The following is a 20,204-nucleotide window of genomic DNA, read 5'->3' as shown; positions in this document are numbered from 1 at the left end:
TTTTTGTCTGACGGGGGCTGGTGGTCTCCACCCAGCTGGACCCTTCCTGGGCTTGAGTGCAGGCGGCCCAGTGGCCGTGGGGTCGTGTTGGCCAAGGCAGCACCCCCTGCGGCAGCTGCCCCTGTGGTCACTGCGGGTCGCGATCCCGTGGTCCCCCGTCCGACAGTACAGGGCCCTGAAGCGGCCCCGTGTGCGCCGCTGGTGTGCATTCGGGCCACAGCTGCTCCGCAGTCTGGCCTGGGTGCGCACGTGGCCCCCGGTGCGGAGGCGTGGCAGAAAGGACGCGGGGCTGAAGGTGCCCACGGGTCGTGCACCGCTGGCCGACCAGAGCCTCTCCGAGGCGGCAGCATCGTCACAGGCTTTTCTCTTTTCCTCCCCAGGTTCCGAGGCCAGCACAGTTGAAATCCACGTCGCCCGGGAGCCCCGCCACGAAAGGGAGGTTGACTCTGTTCCCCAGCCCCGGGGAGACCTGTGAGGGGTGCGACGGGTGTCTGGACGCCACGTCCTCGGCCTCCGTTTCTCGGTCTTCAGAAGCGCGTTCTGCCCCCAGATCTGCTGCCCCCACCCCATCAGGGTTTCCTCCCGAGGAGTGTCTGTGCGGCGAGGGTCCTCGAGCAGGGTCGGGAGCGGAGGGGGAGCGGCTTCTCCAGACTCCTATGGCCCTTGGCTTTTCCGAGGGGGCCGCCGGCCGTGGGCGCGCAGATCCGGGCCTTGCAGAACTCGAGTGAATAAACGAGCGTCGCTGTGACCGAGCCCCCGCCTGCTCGCGTGCTCCTGTCCCAACCACATCCGTGCGGGGCTCTTGAGCCAAGTGTGGACGCGGCCGCATGGGGGGTGCCGGGGGTTGCAGGAGGACTGGGGCGGCCGCGCTCATGCCCTTCACGCGCCAGGTCTGCGCCACCCGCGCAGCCGAGTGTCCCCTGCCGAGCGGGACACGGTCTGAGCAAACCTGGGAACCCGCTCTAGATCGCCGCATTGGCGGGAATCTTTCCGTCCGCAGGAATCTGGGCGCGCTCTGAAGCTTTAAGCGTGTGTTTTATTTCTGGGCGAAATTGTCTGGCGTGCCCCGGAGCGGCTGGCCCCGTGGGTCCGTGTGGACCCAAAGGCAGACGCCGATTGCCTCCGGATACCGCAGGCAGCTCGCCAACGTGACCCCTCTCTTTGGGCAGCTGACTCCCGGTTGCTTTAGAAAAGCTTCTAGAAGCTTCTAGAGTTGTACTGTTGGAGAGTCGCTTGCTGGCAGAGGGGCCTCCGGGCACAGCTGGACTGTGGTCAGGTGCCTAGGGCTGTGCGCTCCTAGGGGTGAACCCACTGTGACCCGAAGCGTCCTGGAGTTTCACGTGTGCACGTGTGGCTGCCTTCTTACTCTGTGTCACATCCTGTCTCCGCCGGCGTTGGAAAGAGGCCTCCCCGCCCCCGCTGGCCTGAGGCCAGCCCATGCCCACCCTGGACGCCAAGATGCCCAGTCCTCGCTCCCCAGGCCTGCAGCAGGACAGGGGACCCGGCCACCATGCCCCCGCCGCAGGCCAGGTCAGAACTGGGGTGGGGACGGGGCGACAGCCTGTCTGGGAGGCCAGCCGCGGGCCGCTGTGAGCCGTCCGTAGCTCCCCGCATGCGACCCGGCCCATAGCCCGTTCTTGTCTGTGTGTGGCCACCAGGTCTGCTTCTCCGACAGCCCTCGGAGGGCCTGTGTCCTGCTTCAGTCTCTTCGGCCGGCCGCAAGGCGGACTTGGGCTCAGAAGCTTGCAGGTCAGACGACCGTGCCGCGGGGTCTGCTTCACAGCTGGGGGCGGTGGGACGGGGGGCCCCGAAGGTGCCTCCCTCCTCACGGCCCCGTGGCGGGCACCGAGCGAGCCGTGGATGCACCAGGGACACATGCGGAGCCCGACCGGCCCCTCTGACGAGAAGCGCCGCAGACGGGGACTGGACGAGTTCGTGGCTGCAGCCCGGTTTGAAGCACTTCCCGGCCCGGCGGTGCTAGGGACCTCGGGGGGCAGAGATCCCGGGCCGGGAAAGCGGGGACGGCGCCGGGAGGGAGGTTTCCGGAAAGGCGCGACGCCTGGGAACCCCGAGCCTGGCTGGGCTGGACACACGGTGGCGCCCGTGGCTGGGGCCCTGGTTTGGGTGGGAACGTGGGGTGGCTCCTCCGTGTGACTCGAGCTCCCTGCCAGGCGGCCTCCGACTGGTCGCCCTTCCAAGCCCCTTTCAAGGACTCTGCTCTCACCCCCTCTCCTTGGTCTCTGGCGGCGTCTCATCTGCGTAGACTGCCCCCGCCCCTGGCCGTTTCCCTGGGGTCTCCCAGTCGCTTTCGCTGGACGACAACTGGGGGTTCCTCGTCTGAGTCCTTCTCCAGAGCGTCCGAGTGTCCGCGGTGGGGGACACTGCAGAGCGCCGCCCCGCCCTCTCCGCGGCCGTTTCCCACGCCCTGTCCCCGTCCCCTGGCGGGGCTTACCTTGTTGTGGAGGAGACGTTTCAGAGCAAAGGGAGCCAGACTGGGAAAAACCAACATCCGGCCACGGCCCGACCTTTCTGCGGGTTCCCAGTCCCGCTGTCCGTCAGTGGCACTGCAGCCCCGGCTGCCCGGACGCGGGCAGGAGCCGGTGGCAGCCGCATCAGCGTGTGACGCACGTGGAAGTTCACTTGCACGACCTGGAGTTCCCCGACACACAATGACGGCGTGTCCCGTCTGGTGTGAAGTGCCCCGTCTAAGGCTGTGGCTTCCCCCAAAGCCACGCGTTAAGACGCCTCCATCCCCCGGGACCCCGACATGCCCTGTGCTCTCCCCACGGCCATGCTTGCCCCTAGGTTGTTCCCGGGACCTTCAGTTCCCGAACCGGGGGGGATGTGCTTCGTCTACTTTGGAGTCGTCAAAACGCAGCAGCAGTAGCTGGCGGTGTCCCCCACAGCACCGGGGCCGCAGCCATCTGCTGCATTCCGGTGCAGGGTGTCGCTGCAGTTGGTGGGAAGGGCACCGTGACCTCAGAGTCTGGTCTGTCAGAGAAGTGCTTGAACAGCACCGTGCCGCCCCTCCCCACCCAACTCCTTTCTAATCGTGGGGACAGCGAAACCCCGTAATTCTGGAGCGCCCGCCGACCGACTGAAGGGACATCTGCAGCTGTCGGCGCGTGTCACAGACCAGATGGTCAGCCTGTGCCGAAGGTTCGTGTGCACCGTGCAGTCCCCCATGTGCTGTGACTCGGGGTGCTCCGGGTCGCTCAAAGCTTGCCCTGGAGCTCAGACCCTACCAGACTCACCTGCCAAGACCCTTCTGCTCGGACGGTTTCCAGCCGCCGGCCCGGGGTGACCGCAAAGCAGGAATGCGTGGAAACGTGCCCCCGCTGCAGAGCCCTCGGCCGTGGCTGGGCTGCGGCTCCCCCCGCACTGGGTGCTCGTTCCCACGGTCCCGTCCACCAGAGCGACCCTGGAGGGACGCACGCGACTTGTTTCCCTGGGAAAACGCAGAATCTGGTCTCGGTATGTCTGTGTGTGTCAACCTGGGCCTGCGGGTCCACCCCGCGAGAGCAAGAAAGCACACCCACCACGTTCTCTAATATCAAAATAGAGCAATTTATTCAAGACACTGAGTATGATCGGTTGATTCTCTCTGGAAACAAAGGAGCTACGACGCACAAGGTGACTCTGCTCAGCGCGTGAGGGTGAGTGGGCCGGAGAACAGGACGGGGCGGAGGCGATGGGACGGGGTCGAGAGAACACGCAGACGGGACCGCGTCTGGCTGTACGTCTGACACAGACAATAAAAACCGCAGAAGCCAGAATTCAAAACCTCAGTGAGCGGCGGAAGGAACATTTCTGCATTTGACAAGAAACACGATTTAAAAAAGGAAAAGAAAAAGGTGGAGGCAGAAGGTTAAAGATAACCACAAAGCAGACCCTACACCTGACAAAGTGCACTTCACGTGGCTCCGTGATCTCGCTTCAGAAAGACAAGACAAGCGTCACGTCCCCGGTGCCGTGTGGGGTCGGCGGCTGGATGCCCGGTCCCGGCTGGCCCTCCCGGCCCCCGCCGCAGGGCAGCATCCTCTTGCTGGATGGGCCTGCGGAACGCGCTCTTGGTCACTCGAAACCCAACCGCGGATCCTGGGCCGCACCGCCGTGTTACCGTGATCGCAGAATCAAGGTTCCCTCTGGTCCCAGGGACGGAAGCATTTCCCCGCGGTCAGCGCCGTCAGCAAGGACCCACAGTGTGTTCTCCCACGGGCCATCCCGCGAGGACGGAGGGGCTCCACTGGCTTTTGGGCCACAGGGCGAGTGTGGGAGGCTCCACGGATGGCGGTCGGCGCGCCGAGGGCGGGGCTGGACGGCAGGGGCCGTGCACTCACGGTCGGTCCCTGCTCAGACCCGTGGGGAGCGCCTGTGCCGTGGCGGCTCGGGGCAGCCGGGGATGCGGGCGGTTGGCCTCCGTCCTCTCCGGCTTCATTCCTTCCTGCACACGGGGGTCAAGCCGGTGTCGTGCGAGGTCTTGTAGCCCTTGGCTCTTACATCCTGGTTCCCAAGTGGCTGAGTGTCCTCGGGAGGCTTATGCCCAGGCTCCCGACCTCTCTGTGAAGATTGCCTAGTGAACCCCTTCTTCCAGGATGTCCTGACCACGGGGCTCCCCTTAACCACTTACTCTCTGTGCAGGTGACACTGGAACTTGCACAGGGAGTCAAGACGGTGTTGGCCTGGACCCCCAGCGAACCGCGTCCCAAACCCAGGGACACCTTGGGGCCAGCAAGTCCTTGTCTGCCCTCTCCGAGGGGAGTGAGGACCGCACGGGACTCGGACCCCTGGGCTAAGCACTGCGGCACCAGAGCCTGCATGAAATCCCCACATCGTCCACAGAGCACTTTCTAGGTCTTGCGGTCTTTGTAGCTGGGCCCGGCGCGTTCCAAGTTGCGCAGGGAGCCCTGGCCCGCCCTGCCTGTGGGGTCTCAACTGCGTGGGTGGGTGCCACCCTCTGACGGACATCCCGTGTCGCTGCTGGGACACGCGCCCCAGCGGACGCCTGCCCACGACCGGACCCCTGCCCCCAGGCCTGGCCAACTTCCTCCCTTCCTGTGCCCGCCAGGGAGCAGGTGGCGAAGGGCCTTCTGTTCCACGCCTTCCCCGCTGCTCACTTAAAAACTAGGTCTGTGTCCGGTTATGACAAGAGCACATAGGTCACCTGATCCAATGAAAGGAAACTTCTCTAGGAACACAAAGCCATGTTTAATTTTTTAAAAACAGTAAAAAGATTCATTTAAAAAAAAAAATCTTTCTCCTATTCTCCTGCGAGAGAAAGAAATTATGAAGACAGCAGAAATTATTAGTGACGTTTCTACCTATGTAATTCACCTCCGGGACCGAACATCTGCCTTCCCTGTTCGTTTCTGTCACTGGGAGACCAGGGGAGATCCTGGAGCCTTTTATGTCCGCGTGGCAAGGACGGGCCACCCTGCTCTCGGCGTCTGTAGCGCCTCCCACGAGCTGCCGAGGGGACACTGAGCCCAGCTGCAAGCTGTGGTGGCGTCTTCGATGCCACGTGGTTTGGGGAATGCTTCTTGGGGTCAGAGCGCGCTGCCGTCCCACACTCCCGCCGGCTTCGGGGGCCCCGTGCCCGGTGAGGTGCAGGGCTTGTCTCCGAACCAGAAGGCGCTGGGCTCGCTCGCTCTCGGGCGGCAGGGCGAGCTCGCGACCCACGCGCAGGACCGACCTTTCCCACCCACACTCCTCACCACGGTTCACAAAGCTGAAGGGAACGGAACAAGCGACCTCAGACCCCGCCGGTGTCTTCCTAGAGTCTGTTTAAAGTATGAATCACACAAAGCTCTCTCTGTCTGATGGCCATTGTTAGCATTTTAAAATTGTTTTAACATAAAAATATTTTTTTTTTTTCCAAAAATACTCCGGGCTCTCTCTCGTATAAGTATTTTTTTTCTCCTGTAAAAAGTCCCCCTGCCCCGCCTGCTTACATAAAGCACTTAGTACGCGCCGAAAGTGCCCTTGAGACCGAAGATCCGAAGCAACTGTGAGAAAGGGTCAGAGAGAGAGTGAGCGAGGGGCGCGGGGAGGGGTGCGGGACAGCCGCCCGTCCAGGATTCCGGCGCGGCGCCCACCAGGCGGCCCGTGCGAGGGTGGACGGCGCACCCAGAGCACACGGAGCCGGGGCGAGGGGTGCGGGGGTGGGGGCGGACAACGGGAAAGAAGCAACAAACCAGAAACAGTTTCCATCTCAGACCGAAGGCCCTCAGACGACAGGATTCCAGCCAATAGAAAAACCACCGGACAAAGAAGATTCTAGAAAATAGAAAGTGTTGGGATTACAAAGTCACGCATTTCATCGGTACAAACTGGTCTTTGAACATCCTGCGTGAGAACTGTAGTGTCCAAATTGTCAGGGAAAAACCCACCACGTGGGGGAGAGTCCCCTACCCCCCTTTTGGTTTATCACAGCATTTTTCTCGTTTTTCCTTTTTTTGGCACAGCTTTTTTTTTTTTTTTCTTTTCCTGTCTTCCCCCCTCCTTCTCTCCTCTCGGCCATCAGAGCCTGTTCTGGATGGAAACCAAACCACGCGCCGTTGAGCTGGTGGCTTCGTGCTTCCCAGGCTGAGTGTTGTGGGTGGAAACCGTCCTTCCCCCTCTGATGGGACTGTGTATGTTTCTGTCTTAAACTTCTTGATGAAGGTTACGAAAAAGGAGAGACTCCCGTGGGCAGGGATGATTTCCAAGGACACCCTAATGCGAGTCAAGTCCGTCCAGCTTCGGAGTTGGTAGACTGTGTCTGGCGAGCGGCTGCGACCTCACACGTTCACTGCTGGTCCGTGAGATTTCTTTTCTGAAACAGTTTGTGTTTACTTCCGAAGATCTAAAACACACACCTAGAAAGGAACCAGGAAGTGCCTGTTATGTTCACAGACAACACTGGGATGCCTTTTGAGCCCTTGGACCAAATGTGGCCCGTCACCTGTGTTTTATGAATAAAGTTTTATCGGCACACAGTCACGAAGATTCAGAGAACCTGGAGTAGGAGGCTAATGTCTGAGCACGTGACCGACCAATCCCCAGCAAACAGCACTGCACGGAAACGCCAGGTCAAGGGCAGGGCTGGGAACAAATGACGGTAGACACTTATGTAACGGGGTAGATGAGAAGCCTGAGCACACGCTTGCTGGGAGCAGTGGGGGCACACGCTTGCTGGGAGCAGTGGGGGCCCACGCTGACACTCGGAAAGCCTGTCCCCTGCTGCCCCCCTGCCTCGGAGATGAGGTGCAGGAATGACTCAAAAAGCGAGCCATCTCACGGGATCAGAATAGGACCATTGGGAGCCGGGAGACCTGGGGAAGGAAAGGCCATGCCTGTACCACCCCAGGGCCCAGGTCGGGGGCACCAGTATGGAACTGAGGCAGGAGCAAGTTTCTCAGCTTCAGCACCCGTGCCACGGAGGGCCGGCCACTTCCCTTCTTGGGGGCCGTCCTGGCACCGTAGGAGGCTTCGCAGCACACCCCCCCCCCCCAAGGAGGGACAACCACAAATGCCTCGGACGTTGCCCAGCGTCCGCAGGGGGACAGAATCCCCACAGCTGAGAACCGCCAATTTCCCCGAAAATGTGAACCAGAGTGACCCCCCGGGAGGGAGGAGTCGTCTGTCGTGGTCACACGGGGCCCGCCCTGTGGGGTCCAGCCCAGAAGCTTCCTTCACCGCAGACACATTCTTTCCACACCCGCCGTGGGCCAGGCCCCCCGATCACAGCCCCCGGACTCTGCGGGCAGCTGTCCACCACCCAGCCTTTCCATTTCCCACGCTCGCCCCGCCCCGCCCACAAGCCGCGGGGGCCACTTACAGAGCCGTCGGACGCGCTGGCGCCCACTTTGTCCCCGCGAGCGTTCCAGCACACCTCGAAGATGCCGCCGGTGCCTCGGTAGCTGTGCACGAGACTCCCACTCTGCAAAGCAAAGCTGCCGTTACTAGCAGATACGTGTGCGCGGTGCACGGACGCGCCAGCATGAGCCACTGCTCCGGGCGGGCCCCCGAGACGCTGGGTCATCACGCACAGCCGGTCCCTCGAGTTTCCAGACACACACAAGTTCCGATGCTTTTCAAGGAACTTTCTGGTGGCTGCAGATCCTGCCTCTCAGACTTCCTACCTCTGGAGTCTACATGATGTATGGGGGCCCTGGCCTAGCCACGGCAGGCTATGCAACCCTGGCGCCCCTCCACGCCCGTGACCAACGGTGCCGCATAGATGGGGGCCGCTGTTCCTGGGAGACGGGAACCAGCAAGGGACACGTCAACAGTGTTCCAGGTTTGTTCTGTTTAGAGGGGACCCATCTCATGGAGAATTAAAATGAGCTTTAAAATGTCTCAAAGTGGGCACCTGGGTGGCTCAGGTCAGGATCCCAGGGTCCTGGGATGGCACCCCGCACTGGGCTCCCCACTCAGTTGGGAGCCTGCTTCTCCCTCTGCCCCTCCCCCCACTACTCTCTCTCTCTCCCCCTCTCTTTCTCTGAAACAGAACTCTGAGCGGGGGTGCCTGCCCGGCTCAGCCGGTAGACAATATGACCGCTGACCATGGGGTCGGAAGTTCAAGCTCTCCATTGGGTGGAGAATTTAATTAAAACAATAAATGGAGCCGCCTGGGTGCTTCAAGTCTGTTCAGCCTCTGCCTCCGGCTCAGGTCATGATGTCAGGGCCCACCCCGTGGGGAGTCTGCTTCTCCCTCTCCGTCTGTCTTCCCCCACCACTTCGGCTCTCTTGCTCACTCTCTTTTCCTCTCGTTCTCTCTCTCTCAAAAAAAGAAAAATCTATTAGACTAATAAAATCTTTACAAAAATAAAATGTCTCCAGGAGTGTTGTGATTTATACAAAGGGGAGGATCGGATCTGACGAGTTTCTGACAGCAGACAGCACCTAACAACCGATGTCCCTTTACAGATCCGTCCAGCAGGACTTCCAGGAACTGTTTCATGAAGGGGCTCTGGCGTGCCGTCCCTGGGACGTGTCCTCCAGGAGGCCTATCTAAGGCTGTGAGGCTTGGCTTGGCGTCAGGCTGGGTCCTCAAAGGGCCCACTGTCGCCTCTCTTTCCGCAAGAGGGTGCGGCTTACATAAGGCAGTCCCTGGGAAGCCTGGGGTCTCAGTGGACCCCTGCACCCTTATACTCGTTACCTTGGCCCATCCACGAGCACCTCCTCCTGCCCCAAGGGGGAGGGACAGGGACTTGAGACACCTGAATGTCAGCCGAGCACAAGGGAAGCAAGAGGGTAGGTCACACAAAAAGGGGAGCAAGGAAGCCATCTGATCCATCCTGAATTCCGACAAAATGGATCGCAGGCTCTTTTCAAGGACTCCCACCATACCACCGTCTCCCCCCTCCATTAGGAGAACCAAGAGCTGACTGCCCAAGACAGTACTCTGTACGCAGCTAGTTCCTGTCCCTTCTAGTCTCCAAGTTCAGGTCTCTGCTGTCCTCAGGTATGGCCAGAGAAACCTATAGTGGCTACATTTAATCAAATCCTGTCTCCTTTCCATTCAGAGAACAAGACAGCCCATTACTGGCCTATGCTCTGCTGCCCAAACGTAACGGCAGGAGCACCGCTCACCAGCGTCCTTCATTTGCTCCGGGAGCCACGGGACGCGGTGCGGTGCAGGGGAGGTCAGGGCTGGCCTCGGCCCAGTGGCTGGCTCCTGGCACCTCGGGTGGGGGCGCCCCTTTACCCCCCAACCTCCGCACCCGCAGGGCCGCGTCTCTGCATCTGCCTGTGCCCGAGACAAGGATGAGGTGGGCAGCGTTTCATGCCGGGAAGCTGAACACGTAGAAGATGGGGGGAACCCTTGGGGAGAAGACCCACAGCCCCCACGGAGCACAGGGCAGGTGGCCTGGAGCCAGGGCTCTGCCCGCAGAAGGAAGGTTGCCTCCACACCTCTTCTGAGGCAACTCATCCTTACTAAGCACCAACTTCCGGGTCCCAGCCTGGGTCCTCGGAAACGCTGTTGGGGCCCTCCCTTCGGCAAGCACTGATTCCAGGAATCGGGGGTTACCTGAGTATTCCAGATGTGCACGCACTTGTCAAAGGAGCCACTGGCCAGGTACTTGCCGTCGGGGCTGAAGGCCACACTGTAGACGGGCTCCTGGTGCTTGGTCAGCGTGTGGGTGCACACCCCCCGCTCCACGTCCCACAGCCGCACCGTGGAGTCGAACGAAGCACTGCAGGCGGGAGACAGCACGTCACCGCGGGGACATCACCGCGGGGACACCTGGCGGGCTTTCCGCCTCCCTGAGATGTCTGACAGGGAGCACAAGCTCCCCTTTCAAGTTCTTATGGTCTGGAGACAACAAACGGGCATGATTCCTCCAAAACGGGAGTCGGACGTGTTGGAAAGAAGGCCACGGTTCTCAAACACACCTCTCTTCCCTCCCTCCCTTCCGTCCCGGGCTGTTCCTGGGGACACAAGCTGACACGCACATGAATTTCGCACTGCATTTCCTACCGATACGAATGATAAATAGCTCCACAGCGCAACTACCGCACTTTCTAAAATGCTCTCGTAATTTGAAACGTAACATCTATTGTCAGCAATTAAAATGACACCCATCGTTTGGAAAAAGGGCAAATGGAATAGAACTCAATCCGCCAGGAATGAAGTAACTGTCACATCCAAATATGGGAGCCCACGGCCACGGGCTGCAGATCTGGGCATTTTCCACCGCGAAAGAACAACACAGGCCATGGCTGTTCCCTGGCATTCTGTCTCTCCGCAGGTACGTTCCCGCCTACCTGTTCACGAAAAGGACCCTTTATGCTGGTCACAGGTACCATGTAACATGGAAGTACCTTCCGGGCCATCCAAACCGATGGCGGTGTATTCTTTCGCACACGAATTTACGACACTGACCAGAAATGAAGGAATTATGGCTGTCATGTTCTTGTGGTCCTAGGATCTCCGCGGGTGTAGGACTCCCTTCCAGGACTTTCTAAGCAATGGTCCTGGGTCAAGCACTTGCAGCAAATGAGAGTCTTCACTGCTTGGCGCGGCTGCGCACCCCACTGCTACGTCACAGATGTGTACCTTCTCCCTGACTGCCACCCGTTGCCTGTGCCCACAGCTCCCCGCCCCACCACTGCCCGAGCAAGCCCTGCAGGTCCTGGAACATCCCCACCAAGTCTCCTCTCTCCCACACGGCTTCCGACCGTGTTCTCCACACGCCCCGTGACCCTGGCATTAAGTCTCAGAATCTCTTCAGTTCGCCTTCTAAATGCTCCTTGGAAAACACAGCACCTAGAGGTCAACGTTCCCTCCCGCCTCTCCAGCGAGCCCCAGTTCTGGCCTGACTGGCCGTGCCACTCCTCCCGGTGCTGCGGCCCTAGGCCTTCACTCTATGGGGCTGGTCCGGCCTGGCCGGAGCTGGGGAGCCCTGTGTCCTCACTCCCAGTGCTAGCCTCCTGCTGCTGGAAGGGGAACCAAGTAAGCGCGCCTGGTGTCCACACCGAGCTCCGTTTCCTTGCTCTGTCTTAACAAGCAGCTTCACCAAAGCCCAGTGATATCCACGTCTCCTGCCAGCCTCATGGTTCAGACGATTCCTACCTCAAGTTAGGTGTCACCTCTGTTCTGGACACTTCAAAGCGAGCTCACCATGTCCCTTAGCTTGGAAGGGCATGCACAAATTGGCCGAACGCCTCAGCGAAATCTCCCGTTCTCTCTGCATACGACTGGCTCTCACTGGCCCCGTGGCCGGCTCCACCCCGTGAGCAAGGCTGCGTTTAGGAATGGCACAGGGGGCTGGGGGCCGGCGGTCCTTTACCTTGCTAGCATGATGTTGGAATTTGGGTTGCTGGTGGCGGGCCCGGTGGGACTCCACTTGATGGTATAGATCTCTTTGCTGTGAGCCTGGAGGTCATGGACGCACGTGTCCTGCTTCATACTCCAGATCTAGGAAATGGGGGAGGGACTGTGTGAGCAAACGCCGACTCTCCGGCCAGGGGCCACTGGCCATCACTCACGCCGTGGGCTCCTGTGACACGGGCGTAGAAGGGAAGGCGTGTCAGCAGGACCCTCAACTCATCAACAGGAGTTAGCCGCAGGCCAGTGATGTCCAGTTAGAAACAGGGACAGAGCACAGAGGCAGAGAGAGGGCCGGAACAGAGTCATCTGCGGAAAAGCAGGGAACGCGAGCTCCGCATTGAGTGTGTGGCTGTTGTGGATCAGACACCCGCCCTCCCGGACCGCGTTACCTTTAACGTCATATCGTCGGAGCAGGACGCCAGCAGCATTCCGGAAGGGTCCCACTTGATGGCATTGACCTCGTTCTGAAAAAGCCAAGGGTTTGAGAAAGGCGTGTGAGCAGGTTCCACGGCCTTCCAGCAGGGGGCAGCAGCGTCTCGTCGGTGCTACAAGGAGCCTGCATCTAGGCCGCGTCTCAAAGGACGCCCCTGGAAACCCCGCACTTGCTGCTTCTCCCCTTAGCTTCCATTCTCTCACTCTGCCTTCCACGTCTGCATACGAGCACAGCCAAAGGCACCCTCACCTACGTCTCTCTAAGACAAGAAAGTCACTCCCAGGGAGTCGATGAATCCACATTCAATCCACGGCAGCGCAGAAAACGAGTAAGACTGTGGTTATTCTAAACGCAACTTGGAAAATCGCTTTCCTACATGCTTTCATTTTTTTTTCAAGATTTTATTTATTTTGGGGGCGCCTGGGTGGCTCAGTGGGTTAAAGGCCTCTGCCTTCAGCTCAGGTCATGATCTCAGGGTCCTGGGATCCAGCCCCACATCGGGCTCTCTGCTCTGCGGGGAGCCTGCTTCCCCCTCTCTCTGCCTGCTGCTCTGCCTACTTGTGATCTCTCTCTGTGTGTCAAATAAATAAATCTTAAAAGAAAAAAGATTTTATTTGACACAGAGAGAGAGATCACAAGTAGGCAGAGCAGCAGGCACACAGAAAGGGAAGCAGGCTCCTCCCTGAGCAGGGAGCCCAACACGGGTTTCAGATCCCAGGACCCTGAGATGACCTGAGCCAAAGGCAGAGGCTTAACTCCCCTGAACCACCCAGGCACCCAGGCACACCCCCTGCACCCTTTAAACACCGCGGCTACCTCCTGTCTGAATCCACTACAAGACCCCTCTCTTCGTGCTGGGGCTGCGGGCGGTGGAAGGCAAAAGTTGAAGATCTCAGACCCACAGGAGGGTTTAATCCGGGGTGCAGGCAGGATCGAAATGCACCGGGGTAACTGTTAGGAATACACCTGCAAACAAAATCCCTGAGGGAGGGGGGCTAGAAATCCCGAGCAAACAGCAAGTAAACCAGATGCCACACCCGGCACGGGTAGAAAGTGCCAGCAAGCAGCTGCCGTGTGCTGTCCGGGACAGAAAGGGAAGAGGCTGCAAACAGCCTTCCCGTACTGGGGACCGGATGACCACGAGGCGGAATCCTGCAGGATGCTGGCCCAGGCCCCCTGAGGCACGGGTGCTTCTAAAGGAACCGCTGGGCCTCAGTATGGAGGTGGCGGTGAGGCGCCGGGCCTGGAGTGGGCACCATGGCGAGCACTGGTGGGAGCAAGGCCGTGGGTCTCGCGGCTTTCCGGCAGCATCACTACAGCCCATGTAGGGTCCTGCTCACGTCTGTCATCCCAGCCTGGCAACTGCCTGATTTCAGACCCACGATTACTAATTTCCCACTCTGAAGTACTCTGATTTGGATAAATTTTCTGGTCATATTACTTGTTAAGGACACTAAGCTCGGAATGGCATGCAGGGACAGGCAGGGACAGGCCATGTCTGTTCCACGCAGTACGGACCGCGGACGGCCTGGGAAAAACGGAGGACGCACGCCCGGAGGCCCAGGAGCAGCTTACCGGCTGGGCTAACGGACAGTGGAGCCGCTGGACCAGAGACGGGTGTGCGTGCGTGTGCATGTGTGCTTGCACGTATGCACGAGAACGTACATGCCGGACCCTACCACAACCCGGGGCCCAAGGAAGGCCCTGCCCTGGGGACGGGCTCAGCCAGCACAGGCAGCCTCAGGGGCTCTGGCCACAGCCACTGAGGACACCCTCTGGATTCATCTCCGTGCCCAGAAGTGCAGAGCCTGGCCCACAGACTGTCCCCAGCTAGACCCATCGAGGGGGGCACCAGCTCCTCCCACAGTGGCGTTTTCTGTGCACTTCCGCAACCCAAGCCACGATTCCCAGGAGACGCCCAGGGATGGCTCACACCCAGGGATGTACCACGTGGTCTCGGGAGGAGAAACTACATTAGCTTGTGTCTCGTGCAAGATGGTGAGCGGCGAGAAGCCCCATTTAAACATGTTATGGGGGTGAGTCCTCCCAGGGACACCTGGAAGCCGCGAAGACGTCTACTCAAAGTTTGGAGAGAGTGTAGCGTCAGGGGAGAGAGGAAGAGACAGAAAACATGAAGAAGGGGCATCGGTTTAGAGACCCGAGATGGTAACGGGCCTGCTGAGGCCTGTGCTCCGGAAGCAGGGGCCTAGGGGGCAGCTGCTGGAAGAGGGGGGTCTGCGGAAATGAGCTGGTGCTGAGGACGGCGGTGTTTGTCGGGCAGGTCTCCCAGGAGGGCGGGGGTGGGGGTGGGGGGTGGTTCCGAGGCTCCAGGGATCCGGTCTGGTAAAGCGACCGGGATCTGGCTGTGCCCCTACACCGAGGCATCCGATGAGCCTCGGAGCTTCCTGGATCCGGGGCGGGTACTTCCCACATTTAGGAAAAGTGGCCATGAACGCTTCATACGGTGTTTGTGCCCTCCCTCTCTCCATGGCACGGATCCGCTTTGTACGGCCCACCGGTCACGAAGCCTTTCTGAGAGTCTGCCCGGGCTTCCAGCCGTTCTGTCCATCAGCTCATGGCTGTGGTCCCCGCCGTCTCCCACCTGCTGCGGAGCCCCCTCCCCGAGATGTCCCTTTCAGACCCCCCTACTCCTCAGTTCCCACATGTCCACGGGGCTGTCTGTTAAGAAGACAGTTTTCCCTTCTCTGCCAGTGCTCCCAGCCGCTCGCCCACTGCAGGCACTGTCTTCACTGCAGCCGCTTTAAAAAGTCCTCTCGGCAGAGTCGAGCCCCTGCCTCATCTCAGGGTCGGTCCTGGGGCTGCTGCCTGCCCACAGCGGGATGAATCCAGCCCCCTGCAGTGCCGCAAGGCAGCCTCTCGGGAAGCGGGGGCCCGTGACCAGAAGTGACACTCACCGTGTGTCCTTGGAAGGTTTTGACGGGGCGGTCGCAGCCGAGTCTGCAGACGTGAATGCACATGTCGGTGCTGCAGGAGGCGAAGGTCGTGTTGTTCTGCCAGTCCACGTCCAGGGCGGGCGCTGCGGGGCAGGGGACAGGGGGACACCTGCGTTGACCACGGGTGCGCACAGCTCAGCTGACTGAAAATCACCAGCAGCGGAGTCAAGAAGCCTCGGCTGGTAACACGATACGGCAACGTGCCCAGAGCGCGAAGACCTCTCTGTGCACGTCTGGGACACCAGGCAGGTGGTTCTGGGAGACACCTCGACAGCTGCCATGCCCTGTGGCCTCCAGAGTCTCTGGACCCCCAACACGGGGAGAGAGGGTTCAGGAGAACGTGCACTGCCTGCCCTTAGACCTTGCTGCTTCCAGAAATATCCCTGTGGTGGGCTGATGGGATTTGTTGTAGATGGGAAGAGGGGACAATGAGATCAAAAACATTTCCGATCCTATGTTCAAGAGATCCTGATTTTTAAACATCTCCTGCAACCCATTAATGCAGCCCACGGTTCCCGGCACACTCCCTGGGCGGGCACAGCGGAAGGAAGGAAGCGATCCCGCGTGGTCCGAGGGATGAGGCCCCGAGCTGGACAGAGAGCTGGGGCCGCGGTGGCTCCTGCCCACAGCGCACCCGCGCCTCCCGAGTTCCTGGGCCGCCCTCTGCATTCAGGGCATGGCAACCCACGCCCGTGGGAACGGGACCAACTGGGGGGAAGTTCTGGGAGTGTCCAGCACGTGCTCGTAAAGATGAGCACCGGTTAACCCTTGCCGTCCGGAGAGGGGGCCCTCTGTACTGGTGGCTGGTCCCCCTGTGAGTGGGCCCCTGCCGCCAGGACCCCCGGGGCTCCCGGGATGATCTTGCCGTTCAGCATGGGTAAGTGACAGGAAGCAAAGCAAAACCCTCCGGGGTCCACGGGCCCTCCGCCCCCACAAGGGTTCCAGGCTGCCTGCGTCTGGAGCCAACCTACTACTTCTGAATTGCAGAAAGAAAGGAAGAAAGAAACCCACAGAAACTCACCGGAATGAAAAGGAAACTGTTGTTTGGCTTCTCCTGTGTGGGCATCCCAAATGATGGTTGTCTGTGCTCCGCAAACAAAAAGACAGAAGTCAGGAACTATTCTTCACAGAAAGATTTCTCTAGAAAGATCTAACATACAAGAACAGATTGTGAACAGCCCCCCCTTCCTTCTAAATCAGCACTGACCAAGAGAGACAATGTGAGCCACAAAAGTCATTTTTAATTTTCTCAAAATTACATTAATGAAAAATAGAAAAAGGGGCGCCTGGGCGGCTCAGTTGCTTAAGCGTCTGATTCCGAGTGTCGGCTCAGGTCAGGATCTTGGGCTCTGCACTCAGTAGGAAACCTGTTTGAAGATTCTCTCTCTCCCTCTGCCCCTCCCCTCATCTATATATGCTCTTGCCCCCCCAATAAATAAATCTTTCCTTTTTTTTAAGATTTTATTTATTTGACAGAGAGAGAGAGAGATCACAAGTAGGCAGAGAGGCAGGCAGAGACGGGCGGGGGAAGCAGGCTTCCCGCTGAGCAGAGAGCCCGATGCGGGGCTCGATCCCAGGACCCTGGGATCATGACATGAGCCGAAGGCAGAGGTTTAACCCACTGAGCCACCCAGGCGCCCCAAATAAGTAAGTCTTACATGGAAAAAGAAATCGTTAAAATTGATTTTAACAATATAGTTTAGTTCAACGTGGCCAAAATACCATTCCAACACGGAATCGGTACGTGAACATTAGTGAGTTATCTGGCGTCCTATCTCTGGTCTAGATTTTTGGGATCCGGTGTGCGGTTTACGCTACACAGTCCGGGTGGTTACATTTTACGAACCCAGCAGCCGTGTGTGCTGGTGACTGGTTTTGGAAAACTGCCCGACTGGTGGGGCTCTCCCTCCCCTGCAACACGGAGTCCTGCTGAAAAACCCGCAACAAAGCACCTCAAGACAGCTTTCTAGCACTCTGAAACGCGGGCCTAGAGAAAACGTCGACTGGGACACCGGCCCTGACCATCAGCCCTGCAAAGTGAACATGACATACACGAGAGCAGTGTGTCGCACTGGGCTCGGCCAGCGACGCACCACTCTATATATAGAGATGGAGAAAAAGCGACCTCCACCTTGCAAAGCGAAGTAAATCCTGAAGCCTTAGGAACTCACTGATGGCAGAAAGGGAAGCAACGAGACACAGCTCAGTGACCACCACCGGAATTAGGTCCTTTCTTTTCTTCTTCAGGATTTTGAGAGAGAGCATGAGACAGAGTGAGAAGCGGACTCGCCACGGAGCAAGGAGCCGGGTATGGGGCTCGATCCCAGGACCTGAGCTGAAGGCAGACGCTTAACGACCGAGCTACCCAAGCGCCCCGCAGGAATGACGTCTTCATCAGCTGGAAATCGTCCCCCTCCCTGTCCACAGCACTTAAAATTGTGCTGTAAGAAGAACTGCTTATGTTTTCTATCACCCGCAGATGAAATCCTCAGAGCACCAACCATCTTTGAAAACCAGTTCTCTAAGTCTTGGGGTCAGCTTTAAACCAATCAACTTCTTTTTTTTTTTTAAAAGATTTTATTTATTTATTTTTTAAACATTTAATTTATTTATTTGACAGACAGAGGTCACAAGTAGGCAGAGAGGCAGGCAGAGAGAGAGAGGAGGAAACAGGCTCCCTGCGGAACAGAGAGCCCGATGCGGGGCTCGATCCCTGGACCCTGGGATCATGACCTGAGCCGAAGGCAGAGGCTTTAACCCAGAGCCACCCAGGCGCCCCTAAAGATTTTATTTTTAAGTCAACTCTACACCCAATGTGGGGCTCGAACTCACAACCTCGAGATCAAGAGTCTCACGCCCCACCGGCTGAGCCAGCCCGGCGCCCACAGACCAATAAACTTTGTCTGTTGTATGGTGGAATGTCCCACTCTTCTTCCTGTAGCTGCTCACAATGTGGCAATGGAGAGAATCCATCAATTCGCTCGGTATTTCTCTCTGAGACAATGTCACACACTGTAGCACTAACCCCATCTCCTGACTAGTGTTTCCATTCAATATACAACATCAAGCACACGAAGCCTTTTAAGGATGGGATGTAGCCTCCCGCCACCACTCCCAGGTTAACCACGGAGTGACAGCTGACGCCAGCATGTCTGTCCGTGGCCCTTCCTCCCTAGGTCTTCCTTTCGAGAACATTCTTACTATTCCCGCTGTGGGTGACGCACAAGCGCAAAGAGTGCAGGGCCCACAGACTAAGTACGTTCCCAAATGTGCATTTTCACTGGCTGCCCAGCTCACCGCCTCGTAGAGTCACAACTGAGAGCAAGGTGGAAAATCAGATACAGAATGTAAAAAAAGAGTCCTAGCACCAGCGTGAGGCTGCCAAGAATTGTTTACGAGGGTGTGGAGGGTCAAGAGGCAGAAGTTACCGCTGTCCAGGGCCCACACCCTGGACCCGAGTGTCCATGGGCAAATGAGTGAGCGCAGGTGTCTGTGAAGCGGGGCTACCAGCACGGGGGCCGCCGCCGCCGCTCTCGGGAGCTCCGAGGGGGCCACCGTGTACAGTGACGTGCTGGGAAGGGCCAGCGATCGTTTGCACGATCACTTCAACAACACGGTCAGCAGGGGGACCAGACAACCGTGAGTGGGGGGGGGGGGGGGCGCACCTGAACTAGCCCAGCTCACAGACGATCGGATGGGAGTTCCAGGACAGTGTGTGTTTCAAGCACGACCCTCAGCTTGTTTCAACATTAGCCATAAGGCGACCAGGTGTGAACGGAAAGTTTCCTGGCTTCGAGAGCGAGCGAGAGCACGACGGTGCTCTTCGCGGACCTAGACGGCTACCCCCGGTCTGGGGTTGGCACACGCCGTCTGTCACCGGCCGGGGAGGACAGACTGCAGCCCAGCCCGTGTGGACAGGTGGCGGCTACTACTGTCCGTTCACGGCAGCACCCGGAGGCACACCCAGCAGCATCATCCGGTTTCCAAAGGACCCCGACGTCAGCAGGAAAACGTGAAGCGCTCTGGAAGCCACACGCCAGTCCAGTCCTCAGACCTGGTCGACAGCTGTAGGAACACTTCTGTTCCCCTTTGGCTTTGTTTCTTGTGAATACTTTTCCAAAACGAGAACCTCCAGTCCCCGCGGAGTCCCGGGAATGACGCACCCATTCCGTCCCCGGTCTTGGGGAGTCCCGATTCCTGGCTCCTGGCAACTGAGAAGCAGGCCCAGAGAGCGCGGCCCGCACTCAGAGCCAGACGACGCTGACACCTGCTGACTCCTCGCCCGCCCGTGGCTTCTGGAGGCCCCTGGCTGCTCACAGCCACTCGGACCTGATCCTGTCACATCCAGCAGGGAGCCCTGCCCAAGCCCTGTGTCTGTCCCGAGCGTGCCCTGTTGTGGGCGGGCCCGCTTTCCTCCAGCTCTCAGAGAAGCCTGCAGCCCACGACGGGAAGTCACAACTCACTGAATCAGGGAAAAAGAAGCCAGGCGAGAGAAAACGGATTGTGTTTTCAACACTGCTCAGTGGGGGAAAGGTTTCTGTCCCGGGCGTCCACATCACTTTCCTTCTCAAGCTCTGGATACAGGCAACTGGGGGATGTCCCCTTTCCGTCACTGGAGGACGCACCTCAAAGCAAGGGGGGAGGGGCTGCGCACAGAGGTCTGTGGAACAGCATGATACGCGCCGAGTACCCTAACCCTAACCCGAACCACACAAACCAACCTGAAAGCAGCTCTTCTGCCTTACTAAGGAGAAGCAGAAGGCCTGAGAATTAAACACAAAAACAAAAAACCCTAGGATGTTATTCAGAGATTAAAAACACATCAGCAGCTACGGATCAGAGAGCCTTTTTTAGCCCTATCTTGAGCGAATACTCACTTTGTCTACACCAGCGCTCAGAATGTAATTCCCCTTCCTGTTCCACTTCAAAGCGAAGATGGGGCCTTTATGTTGCCCTAAGGTGCTGGCCAGGTTGCCTGTGAGGCAAAGGAACAACAAAC

At 58.8% G+C, this 20,204-nt stretch overlaps 2 protein-coding genes across 8 annotated transcripts in view; one reads left to right on the top strand and one right to left on the bottom strand.

Moving 5' to 3' along the window:
* GPR143 (G protein-coupled receptor 143) overlaps positions 1-752 on the top strand; it is a 104,222-nt gene extending 103,470 nt beyond the window's left edge. For all 5 annotated transcript variants that reach the window (XM_032331842.1, XM_032331843.1, XM_032331841.1 and 2 more), the window contains one exon: positions 381-752. In XM_032331842.1, coding sequence (XP_032187733.1) covers positions 381-475 — 95 coding nt within the window. In that variant the 3' untranslated portion in view covers positions 476-752. The remainder of the gene's footprint in view (positions 1-380) is intronic.
* Positions 753-3,548: 2,796 nt separating this feature from the next.
* The window catches only part of TBL1X (transducin beta like 1 X-linked), a 200,614-nt gene continuing 183,958 nt past the window's right edge, over positions 3,549-20,204 (bottom strand). For all 3 annotated transcript variants that reach the window (XM_032331836.1, XM_032331834.1, XM_032331835.1), the window contains exons 10-17: positions 20,083-20,180; positions 16,227-16,287; positions 15,167-15,288; positions 12,208-12,282; positions 11,778-11,905; positions 10,016-10,181; positions 7,820-7,921; positions 3,549-6,857 (exon numbers count right to left, since the gene is read on the bottom strand). In XM_032331836.1, coding sequence (XP_032187727.1) covers positions 6,831-6,857; positions 7,820-7,921; positions 10,016-10,181; positions 11,778-11,905; positions 12,208-12,282; positions 15,167-15,288; positions 16,227-16,287; positions 20,083-20,180 — 779 coding nt within the window. In that variant the 3' untranslated portion in view covers positions 3,549-6,830. The remainder of the gene's footprint in view (positions 6,858-7,819; positions 7,922-10,015; positions 10,182-11,777; positions 11,906-12,207; positions 12,283-15,166; positions 15,289-16,226; positions 16,288-20,082; positions 20,181-20,204) is intronic.

This window comes from Mustela erminea, chromosome X (assembly GCF_009829155.1).
Source record: "Mustela erminea isolate mMusErm1 chromosome X, mMusErm1.Pri, whole genome shotgun sequence".
NCBI classification, from domain to species: Eukaryota; Metazoa; Chordata; class Mammalia; order Carnivora; family Mustelidae; genus Mustela; species Mustela erminea.
Note: the sequence above shows the minus strand (reverse complement) of the source record. Positions and strands in the feature narration are given on the sequence as shown.